Genomic DNA, 20,722 nt, shown 5'->3' with positions numbered 1-20,722 from the left:
AGCAGGCGCTTTAAAAGTCTTAAAGGGACAAGGGTTTAACAGGTGGACAAAATTGACTTGGCACAATCAGCCCAGCAGGCTGGGAACTTTAAGGGACTTCAGACTCTGTAAACCCCTGGGAGGCAACACAGCTCCAAAGCCCCTCATGGCGATAAGCAGCCTGCCATTCATTCCCCCCTGCTGGCACTGCAAGCAAACAGGCTGATCCACCATTGCTGCCGAACAGCCAGGGAGCAGCCCCGCCGACAGCAACTACACAGAGGATTCTCCCTGTGCACAGCTAACAGGCCCAGACCCAGAGGCTCCGCACTCTGTGCGGTTGACCAGCACAGACAGAGGAAACCAGCACAGAGTCCAGGAAGCACAAAGGGGATCTGTTCTCGCGGTGAAAACACACTGCTCACCTGCAACCCCTGCCAGTGCCCTAGGCCATCCTGAGGTCCACCCTGCCCACAGCAGCTCAGGGGATTAACCCAGAGGCTGCTCCCTGGGTGCAGTTGCCTGGCACAGGCAGGGAGACTGGTGCAGAATCCAGGAAGCACATAGGAGCTCCGTCCTCATGGCAGAACACACACCACTCACCTGCAACCCCCATCAGTGCCCTAGGCCAACATGAGGTCAAGCCCACCCAGGGCAACTCATGGGATTAACCCAGAGGTTGGTACCTGTGTGCATGTAACAGGCACATGCAGTGGAGATGGGCAAGGAGACCTGCAAGCAGGAAGGAACTTTGTTCTCACAGCTGACACATGCACCACTCGCAGGCAACCACTCCCATCACCATGAAAAGGCAGAAGAACCTTGTTTAGTCCAAAAGCCCTCAAACATCACAGAGAGGGCCTGGTGAGACTGAAATCAACAGTCTTCCTGAAAAAGAATTAAAAATAAAAGTCATAAGCATGCTGATGGAGCTATGGAGAAATATTCAAGAGCTAAGGGATGAATTCAGGAGGGAGACAACAGAAATGAAACAAACAACGGAAGAATTTAAGAGCAGACTGGATGAGGTGGAAGAGACTGTTAATGGAATAGAATTCAGAGAACATGAATACCGAAAAGCTGAGGCAGTGAGAGATAAAAGGATCTCAACAAATGGAACAATATTAAAAGAACTGTGTGACCAACCCAAATGGAACAATATTTGCATTATAGGGGTACCAGAAGAAGAAGAGAGAGAAAAAGGGATAGAAAGTGTATTTGAAGAAATAATTGCTGAAAACTTCCCCAATCTGGGGAAGGAAATGATCTCTCAGACCATGGAAGTCCACAGATCTCTCAACACAAGGGACTCAAGGAGGATAACACCAAGACATATAATAATTAAAATGGCAAAGATCAAAGACAAGGAGAGAGTATTAAAGGCAGTCAGAGAGAGAAAAAAGATCACCTACAAAGGAAAACCCATCAGGCAACCATCAGACTTCTCAGCAGAAACCTTACAGGCCAGAAGGGAATGGCACGATATATTCAACACAATGAAACAGAAGAGCCTTGAGCCAAGAATACTGTATCCAGCAAGATTATCATTTAAATATGAAGGAGGAATTAAACAATTCCCACACAAGCAAATGTTGAGGGAATTTGCCTCCCACAAAACATCTCTACAGTGTATTTTAAAGGGACTCCTCTAGATAGAAGTATGTCTAAGGCTAAATAGCTGTCACCAGAGAAAATAAAACAACAGCAAATAAAGTAAAACAACCAAATACTAACAAAAGGCAAAATAAAATCAGCTATCCACAAAATCAGTCAAGGGAAACACAAAGAGTATAGAATAAAACACCTAACCTACAAAGAGTAGAGGAGAAAGAAAAAGAAGGGACAGAAATAAAGAATCATCAGACTGTGTTTATAATAGCTGAATAAGTGAGTTAAGTGAGACAGTTGATAGTAAAGAAGCCATCCTTGAACCTTTGCTAACCACGAATCCAAAGCCTGCAATGGCAATAAGTACATATCTATAGATAATCACCATAAATGTAAATGGACTGAACGCACAAATCAAAAGACACAAAATAATACAATGGATAAAAAAGCAAGACCCATCTACATGCTGCCTACAATAGACTCAGGTCAAACCCAAAGACATACACAGACTAAAAGAGAAGGGATGGAAAAAGATATTTAATGCAAACAACAGGGAGAAAAAAAGCAGGTGGTGCAGTACTTGTATAAGACAAAGTAGACTTCAAAAAAAAGAAAGTAACAAGAGATAAAGAAGAACATTACATAACGATAAAGGGATCAGTCCAACAAGAGGATATAACCATTATGAATATATATGCACCCAACACAGGAGCACTGACATATGTGAAGGAAATACTAACAGAATTAAAGGAGGAAATAGAATGAAATGCATACATTTTAGGAGACTTCAACACACCACTCACTCCAAAGTACAGATCAACTAGACAGAAAATAAGTAAGAAGACAGAGGCACTGAACAACACACTAGAACAGATGGACTTAACAGACATCTATAGAACTCTACACCCAAAAGCAACAGGATACACATTCTTCTCAAGTGCACATGGAACATTCTCCAGAAAAGATCACGTATTAGGCCACAAAAAGAGCCTCAGAAATTCAAGAATATTGAAACTCTACCAACCAACTTCTCAGACCACAAAGGCATAAAACTAGAACTAAATTGTATAAAGAAAGCAAAAAGGCTCACAAACACATGGAGGCTTAACAACATGCTCCTAAATAATCAATGGATCAACGACCAAATTACAATAGAGATCAAGTAATATATGGAGACAAATGACAACAACAGCACAAAGCACCAACTTCTGCCGGATGCAGCGAAGGCAGTTCTAAGAGAAAAGTATATTGCAATCCATGCCAGTCTAAAGAAAGAAGAATAATCCCAAGTGAATAGTCTGAAGTCACAATTATTGAAATTGGAAAAAGAAGAACAAATGAGGCCCAAATTCAGCACAAGAGGGACTTAATAAATAGCGGAGAATAAATAAATAACATTGAGAAGAATAAAACAATAGAAAAAAAATTAATGAAACCAAGAGTTGATTCTTTGAGAAAATAAACAAAATAGATAAACCCCTAGCCAGAGTTATTAAGAGAAAAAGAGAATCTACCCACATAAACAGAATCAGAAATGAGAAAGGAAAAATCATGATGCACACCACAGAAATACAAAGAATTATTAGAGAATACTATGAAAATCTATATTTAAAAAAGTAAACAATATGGACAAATAAGGAAAAATATCTATATACTAACAAACTGGATAACCTAGAAGAAATGGACAACTTTATAGAAAAATACAACCTTCCAAGACTGGCCAAGGAAGAAACAGAAAATCTAAACAGACGAATTACCACCAAAAAAATAAATTTGGTATCAAGAACCACCCAAGAAAAAAAACCCTGGACCAGATGGATTCATTGCTGAATTTTATCAGACATTTAGAGAAAACATAATACCCATTCTCCCTAAAGTTGTAGAAGAGAAGAGAACACTCCCAAACTCATTCTGTGAAGCCAGCATCACTCTAATACCAAAACCAGGCAAAAACCCCACAGAAAAAGAAAATTACAGACCATTATCCCTGATGAATGTAGATGCAAAAATACTCAACAAAATATTAGCAAACCAAATTCAAAAATACATCAAGAGGATCATACACCTTGACCACGTGGGATTCATCCCAGGGATGCAATGACATACAACATTTGAAAATCCATCAACATCATCCAACACATCAACAAAAAGAAGGAAAGAAACCACATGATCATTTCCATAGATGCTGAAAAAGCATTTGACAAAATTCAACATCCATTCATGTTAAAAACTCTCAACAAAATGGGTATAGAAAAGTCACAATTATTGAAACTGGAAAAAGAAGAACAAATGAGGCCTAAAGTCAGCAGAACGAGGGACATAATAAAGATCAGAGAAGAAATAAATAAAATTGAGAACAATAAAATAATAGAAAAAATCAATGAAACCAAGAGCTGGTTCTTTGAAAAAATAAACAAAATAGATAAGCCCCTAGCAGACTTTTTAAGAGAAAAGGAGAATCTACACACATCAACAGAATCAGAAATGAGAAAGGAAAAATCACGACGGGCCCCACAGAGATACAAAAAAATTATTAGAGAATACTGTGAGAATCTATATGCTAACAAGCTGGAAAACCTAGAAGAAATGGACAACTTCCTAGAAAAATACAACCTTCCAAGACTGACCAAGGAAGAAACACAAAATCTAAACAGACAATTACCAGCAAAGAAATTAAAGCAGTAATCAAAAAACTACCTAAGAACAAAACCCCTAGACCAGATGGATTCACTGCTGAATTTTATCAGACATATAGAGAAGACATAATACCCATTCTCCTTAAAGATTTCCAGAAAATAGAAGAGGAGGGAATACTCCCAAACTCATTCTATGAAGCCAGCATCACTCTAATACCAAAATGAGGCAAAGACCCCACCAAAAAAGAAAATTACTGACCAATATCCCCGATAAACATAGATGAAAAAAAACTCAACAAAATATTAGCAAACCGAATTCAAAAATACATCAAGAGGGTCATACACAATGATCAAGTGGCATATATCTCAGGGATCAAAGGATGGTACAACATTTGAAAATCCATCAACATCATCCACCACACCAACAGAAAGAAGGACAAAAACCACATGATTATTTCCATACACGCTGAAAAAGCATTTGACAAAACTCAACATCCATTCATGATAAAAGCTCTCAACAAAATGGGTATAGAGGGCAAGTACCTCAACATAATAAAGGCCATATATGACATACCCACAGCCAACATCATACTTAACAGCAAGAAACTGAAAGCTTTTCCTCTAAGATCAGGAACAAGACAGGGGTGCCCACTCTCCCCACTGCTATTCAACATAGTACTAGAGGTCCTAGCCATGGCAATCAGACAAAACAAAGAAATACAAGGCATCAGGATTGGTAAAGAGGAACTCAAACTGTCACTATTTGCGTATGACATGATATTGTACATAAAAAACCCTAAAGACTCCATTCTAAAACTACTACAACTAATATCTGAATTCAGCAAAGTTGCAGGATACAAAATTAATACACAGAAATCGGTTGCTTTCCTACACACTAATGATGAATTAACAAAAAGAGAAATCAGGAAAACACTTCCATTCACAATTGCAACCAAAAGAATAAAATACCTAGGAATAAACCTAACCAAGGAAGTGAAAGATCTGTACCCTGAAAACTACAAGACACACTTAAGAGAAATTAAAGGGGACACTAACAAATGGATACTCATTTCATGCTCTTGGCTAGGAAGAATTAATATTGTCAAAATGGCCATGCTGCCTAAAGCAATCTACAGATTCAATGTAATGCCTATCAAAATACCAACAATATTCTTCAACGAACTGGAACAAATAGTCTTAAAATTCATATGGAACCACAAAAGACCCTGAATGGCCAAAGCAATCCTGAGAAAGAATAAAGCAGGGGGCATCTTGCTTCCCAACTTCAAGCTGTTCTACAAAGCCACAGTAATCAAGACAACACAAAAATGGAGCCACAGACCAGTGGAAGAGAATAGAGTCCACAAATTAACCCAAATATATATGGTCAATTAACATATGATAAAGAAGCCATGGATATACAATGGGGAAATGACAGCTTCTTCAACAGCTGGTGTTGGCTAACTGGACAGCTACATGTAAGCGAATGAAACTGGATCACTGCCTAACCCCACACACAAAAGTAAAGTCGAAATGGATCAAAGACCTGAATGTAAGTCATGAAACCATGAAACTCTTGGAGGAAAACATAGGCAAAAATCTCTTGGACATAAACATAAGCGACTTCTTCATGAACATATCTCCCCAGGGAAGGGAAACAAAAGCAAAAATGAACAAGTGGGGCTATATCAAGCTGAAAAGCTTCTGTACAGCAAAGGATACCACCAATAAAACAAAAAGGTATCCTACAGTATGGGAGAATATATTCATAAATGACAGATCCGATAAAGGGTTGACATCCAAAATATATAAAGAGCTCACGCACCTCAACAAACAAAAAGCAAAAAATCCAATTAAAAAATGGGCAGAGGAGCTGAACAGACAGTTCTCCAAAGAAGAAATTCAGATGGCCAACAGACACATGAAAAGATGCTCCACATCGCTAATCATCAGAGAAATGCAAATTAAAACCACAATGAGATATCACCAAACACCAGTAAGGATCGCCAACATCGAAAAGACAAACAACAAATGTTGGCGAGGTTGTGGAGAAAGGGGAACCCTCCTACACTGCTGGTGGGAATGTAAACGAGTTCAACCATTGTGGAAAGCAATATGGAGGTCCCTCAAAAAGCTCAAAATAGAAATCCCATTTGACCCAGGAATTCCACTTCTAGGAATTTACCCTAAGAATGCAGCAGTCCAGTTTGAAAAAGACAGATGCACCTCTATGTTTATCACAGCACTATTTACAATAGCCAAGAAATGGAAGCAACCTAAGTGTCCATCAGTAGATGAATGGATAAAGAAGAGGTGGTACATATACACAATGGAATATTATTCAGCCATAAGAAGAAAACAAATCCTACCATTTGCAACAATAGGGATGGAGCTAGAGGGTATTATGTTCAGTGAAACAAGCCAGGCAGAGAAAGACAAGTACCAAATGATTTCACTCATATGTGGAGAATAAGAACAAAGAAAAACTGAAGGAACAAAACAGCAGCAGACTCACAGAACCCAAGAATGAACTAACAGTTACCAAAGGGAAAGGGACTGGGGAGGATGGGTGAGAAGGGAGGTATGAGGGAGGTAAAAGGAAAGGGGGCATTACAATTAGCATGTATAATGTGGTGGGGGGGGTACAGGGCGGCATGGGCTGTACAACACAGAGCAGACAAGTAGTGATTCTACAGCATCTTACTACGCTGATGGACAGTGACTGTGAAGGGGTATGTGGGGGGGTTTTGGTGAAGGGGGAGCCTAGTAAACATAATATTCTTCAAATAATAAAAAAAAGAAAAAGAAAATAAGAGAGAAGTGCCCTGCAGGATGTTTGACCCTGCATTTCCTGTACACTGAGGTTGGCTGGCAGCCTGGGACGCCACAGGAATGCAGAGGACGCAGGTGGAGTGGACATTGCGGGCCTGCCAGCCCGAACCGGCAGGAGCTCGCTGGCAGCCAGGCGGTTCGCCAGCGGAGAGACGAGCACAAGCCCGGGGCCACAGCGGCGGGCACGGCAAGCCGTCGTTCCCCGAGCGGAAGAACACTGCGCACGCGCAGAGCTCCCTTGCCCGGGCCGGGCCGGGCCTCCCCTGAGCTTTCGGCTGCCGGCGCTGCCCCCTCACCCGCGCCGGGTTCCCCGCCCTCTCCGCGCCCGTGTCGGTCGCGACTGCGCGCGCAGAGCCTAAGCGGGCGCCGGCGGGAAGGGGAAGCGGCGGTAAGAAAGGCTTGCGCCCCGTGTGCGTCTGTAACGAGGTTGGGAACTTCCCCTTTGGCTCTTCGGCTCTCGGGACCCGAGGAGGAAAGACAGAGAAGCTTCTGGAACCGGGCTCCCCGTGCCGCTCAGAGGTGCCTCTGACAGTGGAAGTGTTTTCAACCCCCACCGACCTTCGCGTGGTCCGCTCCGTTCCTGCCTCTCTCCCCGCCCCGCTAGGAATCGAAGACCGAGCCCCGGGCCAGTCTGCTCTCACCAGACACATCTGCGACTTCAGCAACGCCGTAACGTTTATCCGCCTCTAGTGTCGCAGCAGTTTAAGAGTAACTCTCCGGGACCAGCCCCCAACTCAGGCACAAAGAGCCTCGTGTTTTGTTTTTTGTTTTGTTTTGTTTTGTTTTGTTTTTGAAGCCCGTTCGTCCTGGAATTCTTTCTGACACTCTGCCGACGCAGCTTCCAGATGCTCTCTGCAGTGAATGCAAGGCCACCAAACAGGTCTGTCTGTACTTCCTCTGGGCGTCTCCACCGTTTCCTAATAATCTGCCTTTCAAGTGTGCGTCTCTGGAGGCCCATCCCCTACATCCTTAACATCCCTATGCAACGTCCTGGAATTAGGCTTTTAATTTTTGTAAATATGGTTACACCACTTGCCGCCTTTTGGAATGAAATACCCCACTGGCAGTGCAATAGTATCAGCAGTTACTAAAAAGCATAGTAACTGGTTAGAATTTTTGCTGTCTTGCCACCTGAGTGAATGGCTATTAAGTGAACGCTCCTTTTTGTAGCAGGTGGCAGCATTTTAGCTCGGTGGCTGTGCTTGATGTCTTGCACTTGGGAGCAGAAGAGGTACCTTTTAATTAAGCCACGGGTCCAAAACCTGCTTGCTGACAGGAAGAAATCTAAAACAGAAAAAACCTGACAGCCATGATTTGTTGAATAATATCTGAAGGTCAAATTTCTGTGTAGAGACAAATACACTGTTTTTATATGCCAATCAAATGCAATAAGCGTCTTCTGTAGATGTTGATGGGAAGTTTTAGCAGCTACTTTGGTACTTTTCAGATTTCTCAGTAAGTTAATTCCTAGATAATCAACTTAGTTATTTTTACATTGGTAAAATTGAATGCTCTAAACCACTTTTTTTCCAACAGCCCACACCATTTCTATCAGTCCCATTACTGATTTTCCTTAATATCTAAATTACAAGACCTTAGTCATTTCAGATTACTCGTGTTCCATCTCTACATCCCTTATGTTATTGGATCTGGTGGTTTCTTTATTCAAAAAGTAACTTGGATTTATCCCTTTGACTCTCATTGTTCAAGCTGTAAGGTTTTTTAAAATCTAGGACTTTACTGCCTCTTAGCTCGTACCTCTGAAGGCTCAAATAACAGTTCTGAAATATGACTGCTGTCATGTTTACTCTAGATGAACCTATAAAGGCTCAGGTCCAAATTCTGCTCAGGTTTCAAAGCCCTTTATAACCTGGCCTAATAATTCCTATGCATATGATTGTGGGAAAAGCCCAAAATCTAGAGTAAGACCTGAATTCAAACACTGAAACTGCTGTTACTCTAACACTAATGTCCTTGGGAAACTGTGAGTTTCAGTTTCCTTCTTTTTTATTTTGAGTAACAATAACTTCTCTATTAGCCTTTAATTTTTGTGAGTCCTACAGTTGGTATAATGTGTGGAAATGCTATCAGAGTTAAACACAAAAAAACCTAAGCCAGTATTGTTATTTAAGTTGTACTCATTCTTTTCACAAACATTTGAAAACTTGATACATGTAAGATACTGGTGTTACAGCTATAAAAGGTTGTCCCTGCCCTTAAAGGACTGCCTTTCAAGGTCCTTTCAGAGAGTGGGAGAGACGGAGGGGAGGGGCGAGTCCTGTATGTGTTTTGGGGGAGTAGGGTGGTGGAGTATCTGACACGGTAGAGTGTAATATAGGCTATAAAGTAGGTAAGCTTATGGTGTGCACCAAACCCAAAGGAGAGAGGAACAGGGAAGGGCTGCTGGAAGAAACTGTTTGAACAGTCTTGAACTGTAACAAAGATGCAAAGGAAAAGGTGGAGAAGAGTGCCATTACAGAGGTATTTTTAGAGAGCTGCAAATTATTAGATTTTGTAGGACCATTAAATTCAAAGAAGAATATAGGAGGGATCACTATGTTGTATACTCGAAACCAATATAATATTGTATATTAATTATACTTCAATTTTAAAAAAATCCTTGTAAAGGGACAGCTGAGGAACAGTGATATCTAGTAATAAATTGCAAGTTAATTCCTAAAACAAAAACAAAGAAGACTATAGGAGATAGGAATGGATAGACAGACGTGAGTGAGATTTGAAAGATTTTATGTACTAAGGGAAGTATACAAATTGAAAGATTTAAACAGACAGTTGGTCTGATCCCAGTTGCTTTCTTAAATTGCATTCTGACTGCATTGTGTGCTTCCTCACTGCACTGTACAAAAACTTTATGCTTTTGTGCCTTGCCTTATTTTCATTACCGCACTCCGAGGGCTTATGCCTTCTCCTCATTTTAATACTGTTTAACTTTCAGTATCCAGTTCAGGTCCCATTTCTGCTGTTGAATCATCCTCCAATTATTTTAGGCCCCATTACTTATTCCCTTTGAAACCTTATTAGGAATAGTACCACACAGTTTAGTCCTTGTTTGTTTCGTATGTATTTTATGTCCCTAAGTATAAGCTCCTTGCAAATAGGGAATGTTTGATACCTGTATGAATAGAAGACATGTTAGAAGCAAAAATATGTTGTTTGGTCGCTCTCTTTTGTTTTTCAGGACCAGATTATGGGCGACAGTCCTTTTAATTGATCTATCATCATGGCTAATGAGGGCTATCCCAAGGCTGGTGATAGTCCTTTTTCATCAGATAAACATGCCCAACTCATCTTGGCCCAGATCAGTAAAATGAGAAGTGAGCAGCATTTCTGTGATGTGCAGTTGCAAGTTGGGAAGGAAACCTTTAAAGTTCATCGGCTGGTTTTGGCTGCCAGTAGTCCTTACTTTGCAGCTTTGTTCTCTGCAGGAATGAAAGAGTCCTCAAAGGATGTTGTACAGATTCTAGGAATTGAAGCTGGAATCTTTCAAATACTTCTAGATTTCATTTACACAGGTATGTTAAGTGAGCCTGTAGCTTTGAGTGAAGAATATTGCAATCACTCATGTACTACTGTGGAATATGAATTAATCTAACTTATATGGAAAATAATTTGACAATGTTATTACAAGCCTTTGAAAAGTTCTTAACTTTTGACCCAGTATTCTTTTTCTAGGAATCCTAAGGAATTAGTGATAGAAGCAAAAGTTTATGTACCAGGATGTTTAGTGTAATATTATTTGTGATTGTATATAACTGAATACAGTCTAATTGTCCCTCAGTAGGTTATATGATTAATATTATGGTACAAATACGGTATAAATAAATACATATATATACACACATACAAACACACACACACTATCATGGAAGAATGTTAACAGTGTATTAAATGAACAAAATGTGGACATAAATACCACCCCAATTTTGTTTAAGAAAATCATTTGTCTGTATTTGTACACAGGAAAAAGACCAGAATGTTGATAAGTGTTTATCACTGGATGATGGAATATGGAAGATTCCCTTTTTTCTATTTTTTCCTCAAAATGCTTATAATCAGCATGTATTCTTTCAACCAAAATTTTATTTTTTTAACTTTTACATAATTTAATGACATTAGAAAATGCACACAAAAAAACATGTAAAGTATAAGTCTTATATGATAACATAAATATACATGGAAAAAAGATTAGAAAGAAATACACTAATGTGTTAAAACAATGTATATGTGGGAAAATGTGTGATTTCACTTTCATTTTTATACTTTTTTTTATAGTGAATATATTTTTCTCTATAGCGAATGTATTTTACTCTTATAATCAAGAAAAAATGTTTGAAAATAAAGATCATGTTTGGTCTAGTTTTGAGAGACACTGTGCTCTCCTTAAAGGACAACTTATGGGAGATAACTGTGATCTGATAAAGTATTGCTTATTTAGTGCATCGTATTTAAACCTGGAAAATGACAAAAGGTGATTTCCCTTTGTGTTGTTACATATCTTTTTTGGTAAAATTTCAGAAAATAACTCTTAATTTGGGGATCATAAAAAGTGACTTATTTTTATTTTTATTTATTTTTCTTTATTAAGGTATCATTGATATACACTCTTATGAAGGTTTCACATGAAAAACAATGTGGTTACTACAGTCACCCATATCATCAAGTCCCCCCCATGCCCAAATGAAGTCACTCTCCATCAGTGTAGTAAGATCCCACAGAGAAAAATAACTATCTTTTATCTACTGAAAGCGATGTAGCTCTGCCTACTGACTCATGTACAAATTAACACTGAGGGGTTCCTGGCCTCACTTTTCTAAATGACTTTCGTGAACTAAAAACTGCTTCATAAATGCGCATGCTTCTCTTATTTTCAAAGTTTAAATTCACACGGATTAATCTGATGGAAGTAGTGTTGAACTAAGCAAAACAGAAGAAATGCCACAATATCTCTTCCACCTCTGTTGTCTGACAGTAGCAGCAAGAGCTTTTAATAAAAGAGGATGCTTATGGCATCATCACTGTGTTGCTTGTGGTTAGCACTTCCATCAAAGAAATATAAAGTGGTAAAACCCAGAGAAATAAAAGCTATTGAGCATATCTGGGGGTAATAACATTGTAGAATATTGAGGGCTAAAATTGGTGTAACAGTTAAGAACAGTGTTTGACTGCTAGTAAAAGATACAAAGTGGCTTAAGGTAGGGATTTATTTTCCCACAAAAATGAATACAGGTAGGCATTCCAAGACCAGTATGGTGACTTCATGATGTCATTAGTGTCCATTATTCTTCCAGCATTTTGCTTCACCATCTTTAACTTGTAGCTTCTAATCATGATCACTGAAATCCAGCCAGTGGAAAAAGGAAAAGGGAAAGGTGAAAGGGATTGCCAGATGAGTCTGTCCTCTTTATAAACTTTCTGGTAGCCTTACCCAATAACAGCTACCTATATTCTGTTGGCCAAATTCAGTCAAAAATTCACCTCTGTCTGCAAGGGAAGCTAAGATACAATTTTCAGCAGGGCATAATTGCCACAAACAACAAAATTAAGTTTCTGTTAATAAGGATGAAAAGAAAATGAATATTGGTTACTTATTAGACAGGGAACTTTGTAGTCTTTGGTACAATTAGTTCTTAAAAAACAGATTCTTTGATTTTCATTGTAATAGCATTTCCTTTTTTGGGATGTGGGGGCAGCAAAACTGTTCTGTTGATCTCTCCTTTGGACTTGTCTGTACATTCTTTATTAACCATTCACAACTCTTAATAGGTCTTAACAGGGATTTTTCATCTTAGATTTTTATGCACTTCATTTAGAATCAAATAACCCAGATTGTGATCTAGCTCTGCCACTTATTAGCTATGTGATACAAGGCATTTCATTTAACTTTAGTCAGTTATTCATTCATTCTTTCAACATATTTATAAATAGTTTTTTTGAGCTAGGCACTAGGAATATGACAGCAAACAAGATAGGCATGGCCTCTGCCTCTACAGAGCTTTTTAGGTAATGATTAGGTACTTAAAAAAATAGAAACGAGCTTGTGAGAGCCTCAATTTCCTTTCATAAGGTAGGGATTATAGCACTTTATAATTCATGTGAAGGTTAAATGAAATAAATTGTAATAATGTAAAAGTGCTTTTTGTAATATATAAAGCCTTATTAAGTCATAAGGATTTCTTTTTATTACTCTTAAGTAACTCTGGCTTTATTCATTAGCAGTCATTTAGCCCCTTTAGGTCACAACCCATGATTTTCTTCAAATTTGTAGTGAATTCTCATTTCATTCAGGTAAGTCTTGTATCAGTTTTCTCTGTAGCCACTACCATTTGCTCCCATGGTAGATTCCATTTCTTACACTTTTGGAAAACCTCTTAGCATTTAACAAGCCATATTCCTCCTCTTGCCATAATCTCTGGCCATTTATTGACTTAAAACAAATTTTTTCGAGAACCTAGTATATGCTAGGCATTGGGAATACAGAAGAGCAAGCCTTGCCCCAACAGACTTTATAAATATAATTGGAAATATAACTTTAGACAAATAATTTAGTGGAGTGAATGTTACAAAAGGGACAAAGGGAGTACACATGGTGTGGGGGGTCACGGGGAAGACAGTCTAGCACAGAGAAGGCAAATAGTGAATCTGTGGCATTTTACTACACTCATGGACAGTGACTGCATTGGGGTATGGGTGGGGACTTGATAATATGGGTAAATGTAGTAGCCACATTGTTTTTTCATGTGAAACCTTCATAAGAGTGTATATCAATACTACTTTAATTTAAAAAAAGGAACAAAGGCAAAGTGTAAGTTTAAATGGAGAGTTTATCTTTCTTAGGTAGGAGGATTATAATGGTATTTTTATGTAATATATATAATTAACTTCCAAATATAATTGACTATTTGATGTCCTCCAAAAGCAATTATGTAAATACATGAAAGCGATGCCATCTGGAAAGAAAGCAATATATATAGTTACTTAAGTATATTTAATCCCATATGTTAATCTCCCCAATGCCTCAGTAAATGTCAGATACATATAGCCTTATGTTAAAAGCATGGACTCTGATGTCAATCCCTACCCTCAAGTCACTTAACTATGTGACATGGGGACAGGGTATTTAGCTTTCTAATTCTATTTTCTTAGTAGAAATATAAGAAGAAGCCCTACAATATGGGTTTGTAGTAAGGGTAAATGAATGTATGAAACAGTGCTGTGTTTGGTTCATTGTAAGTGTTCCATAAATGTTAGGTGTCATTATCATTTAAGTTTTGCACTCTTTCTACAATCCTTTGTCACCTTTTTACTTAACATCAATCTACTCCGCAAACATTAAGCTGTCAGTGGAATTACATACAATGCTTTTGAATATAAGTCAAATATTTGTTTTTTATTTTATTGGTTATTTTGTCTCCGTACTTTCCTAGGTATAGTGAACATAGGTGTGAATAATGTGCAAGAGTTGATTGTTGCAGCAGACATGCTACAGTTGACTGAAGTTGTTAATCTTTGTTGTGAATTCCTGAAAGGACAAATTGATCCACTGAACTGCATTGGGATATTTCAGTTCTCTGAGCAGATTGCCTGCCATGATCTTTTGGAATTCACGGAAAACTACATTCATGTCCATTTCTTAGAGGTTCATAGTGGGGAAGAGTTCCTGGCACTTACAAAAGATCAGCTGATCAAAATTTTGCGGAGTGAAGAGCTTAGCATTGAGGATGAATACCAGGTCTTCCTAGCTGCAATGCAGTGGATTCTGAAAGATCTGGGAACGAGAAGAAAATATGTGGTGGAAGTGCTAGACCCAATTCGATTCCCTTTGTTACCTCCTCAGAGGCTTTTAAAGTATATAGAAGGTAACTTTTTTCATGTGTCAAATAAGTCAATTAACTATCTAGTGGCTTTTTCTTTTAAATGTGATTGGGTACTTTCATTTTTATGTTCAATAGCAGATATTTATTGAATGATTGCTACATGCCAAATACCACTTTTGTGTTTTGTGAGTAGATTGTAGTATTTCAGTATTTCTACCCATTATTTTAATCAAAATCTTATATACCTTTCATGAGATTAAGTGCTATAGGAGATTAGAGTTACAGGTTAAATTACTGACAGCTAAAATACCACTGAGGTACTAATTATTTCAGTGTAAGATTTCCTCTTACCACTCTGAAATATTCAGCAAAACCGAACATTTGAGGAAACTACAAATGCTCAAACATAGAAACAAAAGCAAAACTCAATAAATCCTGTTAAGTCCTCTCCTTATAAAATGAATTTTATATTAATATATCATAAATTCTAAGTAGCCTTTGAATCATATCTTTTCACCATAGTATAAAAGTTTTAATCTTTATATTAGAAAAATGTTAATGTTTAAATTTATTTTTAAAAACTACTTTAGACCTAGTTTCAAGATTTGAAGATTTTGCCTTGTCATGCATTGAAACTTGAGAATGTGGCTGAATTACAAATGATCTTTTTTTTTTTTACAAATGATCTTCTAAATGAAATACACTATTAGCATTAAAGGTATAAATCTGTGAAGGAATTACATTTAATGTGGGTTTCTAATTTTTGTCCACTTTTAACAGTGTTAACAGAATTACAGGTTAACAGAATTGCAGGTTTGTCTGAGTAATAGCTTATATTAGTGCATATACAGTCAATTCTCATTATTCACAGTAGATACGTTCTATAAATTAGCCACTATCAGTGAATTGGCAAATATTGAGCCATTGTTCCTAGGGGAAATGCAGGGTAAGTTCTTATAAGCTTCTTGTCCCATTTTTGTCAACTGATTGATACATAAGCTTGTTTTCTGTGTGTTTCTGTCTACACCTTAATTAATATACATTGTTGATTCATTAACATTGAATTCACAGCCAGTAGCACTGTAACTCATCGCTGAATGAAGCTTATCTAATACATGTATTTTCTCTGTAAGGCACATCATAGCCTTTTTTTACCTGGGACACTAGACAGCAGCACTTCACCATTAGGCTTTGAGGCCCTTATTACACCAAAATCACCAACAAAAAGCATAAAAATGTGAAAAACATGGCACTAAGTAGATTGAAAAGGACACTTATTTGTATAGAATAGATGTAACTAGAGGAATAGCGTCACCTTGTCCGTTCTCACCTGGAATCATGCATGTCAGGTGATTGAAACTTTTTGCCAGTCTGTGGCATGCCCGTGAATGATAGGGAAAGCATCAGAAATATTAATTTGGTTTACAAATACATTTTAGTGGATAGATGTATTCACAAATAAGGAATCTGCAACTGTATGTATGTATGTACGTATTTAAACCCCTCCCTCCACAATTGTATTTAAACACTAAACAAAACAGAAATTTTTTTTTGCATGAATCATGTGAGAATTTAGGAGTGGGACAGGAGCTTTAGTGGTTGAGTTGGCTTTTCCCAAATGTAGAAGATACAGAGGGAGTGCTAAAGTAAAGTTCCTCTGCTAGGAGCAAGACAAGTTTCCCTAGAATTGGAACATGTTTTCCTACAGCTTTTTAGTATTGTACTGCTAATATTGAGCATCCTCAATTGTTATCACCTAAAGGTGTTTCACTGGCGTGAAACAGCAAGGAGTTAAAGGAGAAGTAAATGCAAGATTTTTAAAAGAGCAACCTTAATATTTTTCAGCTTTGAAACTTCTTTTTGATCATATTGGGGGAAAGATGGGCAATTTATATAGAAAAATAATGAGGCACTATCACAAAATTCAGAAAGGGAGCAAAAGACTTAACCATTAGTTAATGGTTAAATTATGTGACTTGTGTAGATTTTTCTCCTGGTGTATAGTTTTGGATTTAACACTGGAATAATTCAGGGAATTTAATAATATTAGCTATATGATAACATTTATTTCTTGCATTTTAGAGAAATGTATTTAAATCTTACTAAAAGTTAACAAGGAAAAAAAGTAGAAGTAATAACTAATTTGAGATAAATGTTTCTTTATCCCAAGAAATAGTCATTCAAAAAAGTTCTTACAGAGTTAAGGACAAAAGATGAAAATCATTAAAAGATGAAATCATAGGTTTCATTTTGTGTTTCAGTTTTAAACAGTGCAGGCTCTGAGAAAAATGAGGTAATTTGTTATTTTATTTCCTACCCCTCCACTCAAGGTTTATACTGTTATATAGATTTATTTTTCAGTCATGATTTCCCAAACTCTGGTTTTGTTCTGTATTTAAATGGATTTGATGCTCTCTACCTGTTTTTCAACCATAGTCTTTTTATTCATGAATTTTCTTTGTTGATTCATTGTTTAGTTGACTGGATTTTATCACCAAGTACTATTTTCAAGAAAGGTTTATATGATTATTGTATTTCCTGAATTCTCACATGCTTTTTAAATTCAACAGCAGTTTGGGTGAACAGAATATTAAGTTAGTGATGCTACTCCTTCCTCCCCTCCATTGAACCTTGCAAGGCATGTTTGTGTTTTAATCACTTGCTTTTTCTACTTTGATGCCTAAAGAATTTTTAAATTATTTATTTATTTATTTATTTTTTATTTTGGTATCATTAATATAAAATCACACAGGCAACATTGTGGTTACTAGATACCCCCATTATCAAGTTAATTATTCCTTTTTAAAAAAAAAGATTTAAAGATTTTTGAAGATTCTTAAAGATTAGCATCAATTTATATAAAAGATTAGCACCCAGACACACTTTTAAACTATGAGAACAGTTTCAAAACCTTAGTTCTCATTGTTTTTATTAATTAGTGATAACTGACCAGTTATTTCAGGAAGCAAAGATAAAGCTATATTCTCTGAAATATCCTCAAATTATTAGGAAATGATAATATTTTATTTAAAAAAATTTTAACACTTTTCACTTATTCTGTTATTCTTAATTTCTGTTTAAGTTTGTCATTTTTCATTAGATTATATACCCTTTCTTTTTAAAGGTTCAGTTTTTTCTTCACTTTGGGGAAATTTTCCAGTATGAAATTTCGGAATACTTCCAGTGTTTCATTTGGTAGTCTTCACCCTTTTATTGGAACTTCTTTGTCTTTCGTATTTATCATCTTCTAATGTTAATAGTTTGTCTTCTGCTCTGTATTCACAGTTTTTATAAATCCTTACTCCAAGTCACTAATTTGATTTTTAGTCATATCTGATGTTTCTTGTTTCTAATTTATTGAGTCTGCATTACCATTATTTCAGTTTCTCACTCTGCTTCCTTAGCAAATGCATCTTATTCTGTTTTTGAGCTCTTTTTTTAATGGGATCTGTATTTTTAAGTAATTCTACCCTGTGAAGCATTTATAGAGTCTTTTTCTGTGACTAATATTTTCTTCTAGACTGAATTCCTCAATATCTTTACCTTCTTTTTCCTGGGATATATTTTAATAGTTACATTGCTATTTCTTGATATATTGCTTAACATGGTTGATACTATTCAAACCTGTTTGCTCTGATAATGTCAGAATTAATTCTCATTCACACCCTTTCTACCTTAGTGTAACTACTGTGTTTCTCCCATATAAAATTTGAGGTCTATTTGTTGTGTTCTCACCACTTCTTTCTAGCCTGAGGCATGAATACGATGGAAGAATAGATATCTGCCAAGGCCTAGGTACTTGCCTGGAGATCTGGGTTCTGAGCTTGCTCTTGTAAGATCCTATTACTGACCTTGTGTCAGGGCCTACTTAACCTAGCTAAGGATGTATCTCATCAGTGTGGAATTTGGTTAGCACTGTGCTGTTAGATGGCAACTCTGGTGATCCTCTCTGCCTTCACTGATGGTCCTTAAAAGTTTTTTCTTTCAGTGATTTTGTTTTGCCTTCTCAGTTCTGCTTACCTGCTCTTGCTGCCTCTCTCCAAATTACCAGTTACTAGCGTGAATTCTGCAGATTTTAAGTTAGCCTTCTTTCCTCAATATTGCTTCTGGGATGTACAAGGTTTGGACACAGTCCCTTGCTAGCATATATGGTGCCTTTGTGCAGACTAGAAAATAATGCCCATTCAGGGACTGAGGTCTTTGGCTTGCCAAGTAGGACACAGCTTGACTCATCTCCAATTCACCTCCTTAGCATTGGCACTTTGGAGCAGGAACAACTTATCCAGTCATGCTGAATGTCTTTTTAGGAGATGGACCTCATCCTATCAGAATCTTTTGTTTCTTGTTTTGACTATCACTTTTTAAAGTTTATAAAATAATTTTATATCCTTTTGCTATTAGGTTGTAAGTATAGAATTTTGGGCTATTTTATTTTTTCATTTTGTTAGATAATTGTGATCCTGTTTCACCTTGCCATTTTTATTTAGAAATTCTCATACATGTGTTTTCAAAGGGGATATTATGAAGCATATTTTTAAAAACAATCTTTGATTTAAGGAAAGTATATTTGTTAGTAGCAATGAGAAAAATAAAATTTAGTATTGTAGGAAAAAAACTCCATTGTTTGATGATGAGTTTTTATCTTTTGATTGTTAAATGTGTATTATCTTTATGGAGACATGTTTTTTCAATATTCTTTAAAAGTTCATTAAAACATTATCTTTTTAAACATTGCTTTAGGAATATCTGATTTTAATCTTCGTGTTGCATTGCAAACACTTTTGAAAGAGTACTGTGAGGTGTGCAAATCTCCCAAAGAGAACAAGTTCTGTAGTTTCCTGCAGACATCTAAGGTTCGACCTCGGAAGAAAGCAAGAAAGTACCTGTATGTAGTAGGTGAGAGCATTTTTAAAAGTAATATAAATTATCTTTATTTTCAGGATCAAAAACTTTTAATATGCTGTTGTTATTATACATCAGAATATGTAGATATGTCAAACAGGCACATACTTAATTTCACATACAGCCTACAAAATTATAAATTATGTTTATATAATACAATGGACACATCTAAGAATAAATAGCTACTTATTTACCTTCTATTATTCTGTAATCTAAATCTCTGGGTTCTCAGACTACCCAGCTATTCTTAAGTAACTGATTAAAGAAATATTTCTTTAAATGTTAAAAGTTAAAATTTTTGAATTCTAGTGAAAAATAAGGAAAGTGAATCTCAAAATTTTTAACAATTCACAGTGTCTTAGATGATCATTAGGGATGGTAGGAACCAGTGGTCTCCAAAGTATGGGTGTGCAGGATAATACATATGAGTGTCAGATGAACATATTAAAACCTTCTGTCATTTTTATTTTTAAAAGCCTTAGACCTTATCAATATGTGCTATATATATATATATATATATAGACAGATCACCCAGATTCATATATAACTTATGTATACTTTCTGTATAATATAATTTATAATTTGTATATAATTCTATGTATATTTCTATATATATTATATAAATACATGGTTTTTGAGTACATGTAAATTGTCTGTTTTACACTGATGGGATGTGCAATCAAACAAGGATTTCAAGTCACTTTTTTTTTTTAGTTTGCCTTTCAATTCTTTTTAAAGTATCATTGATATGCAATCTTATGGAAATTTCACATGAACAACATTATGGTTTCAACATTCACCCATATAGTTATCAGGTCCTCACCCTCTCACTGCAGTCACTGTCTAACAGTGTAATACGATGCTATAGAGTCATTACTTGTCTTCTCTGTGCTGTACTGCCTTTCCCATAACCTACCTATATCGTGATTG

At 36.7% G+C, this 20,722-nt stretch overlaps 2 protein-coding genes across 6 annotated transcripts in view; one reads left to right on the top strand and one right to left on the bottom strand.

Moving 5' to 3' along the window:
• Positions 1 to 7,849, bottom strand: part of MAST2 (microtubule associated serine/threonine kinase 2) — a 352,010-nt gene extending 344,161 nt beyond the window's left edge. Inside the window, exon 1 of the mRNA XM_036893065.2 lies at positions 7,697 to 7,849. Coding sequence (XP_036748960.2) covers positions 7,697 to 7,705 — 9 coding nt within the window. The 5' untranslated portion in view covers positions 7,706 to 7,849. The remainder of the gene's footprint in view (positions 1 to 7,696) is intronic.
• The window catches only part of IPP (intracisternal A particle-promoted polypeptide), a 51,689-nt gene continuing 38,090 nt past the window's right edge, over positions 7,124 to 20,722 (top strand). For 3 of the 5 annotated variants that reach the window (XM_057500170.1, XM_036893080.2, XM_057500171.1), the window contains exons 1-4: positions 7,789 to 7,935; positions 10,255 to 10,588; positions 14,501 to 14,932; positions 19,631 to 19,786. In XM_057500170.1, the coding sequence (XP_057356153.1) occupies positions 10,297 to 10,588; positions 14,501 to 14,932; positions 19,631 to 19,786 (880 nt within the window). In that variant the 5' untranslated portion in view covers positions 7,789 to 7,935; positions 10,255 to 10,296. Of the gene's footprint in view, positions 7,444 to 7,788; positions 7,992 to 10,254; positions 10,589 to 14,500; positions 14,933 to 19,630; positions 19,787 to 20,722 lie in introns of those variants that run through there. The other 2 variants (XM_036893079.2, XM_036893078.2) reach the window with 2 other exon arrangements.

Source organism: Manis pentadactyla, chromosome 4 (genome assembly GCF_030020395.1).
Source record: "Manis pentadactyla isolate mManPen7 chromosome 4, mManPen7.hap1, whole genome shotgun sequence".
NCBI classification, from domain to species: domain Eukaryota; kingdom Metazoa; phylum Chordata; class Mammalia; order Pholidota; family Manidae; genus Manis; species Manis pentadactyla.
The sequence above is the reverse complement of the archived record's forward strand: the minus strand, read 5'-3'. Positions and strand labels throughout refer to the sequence as shown.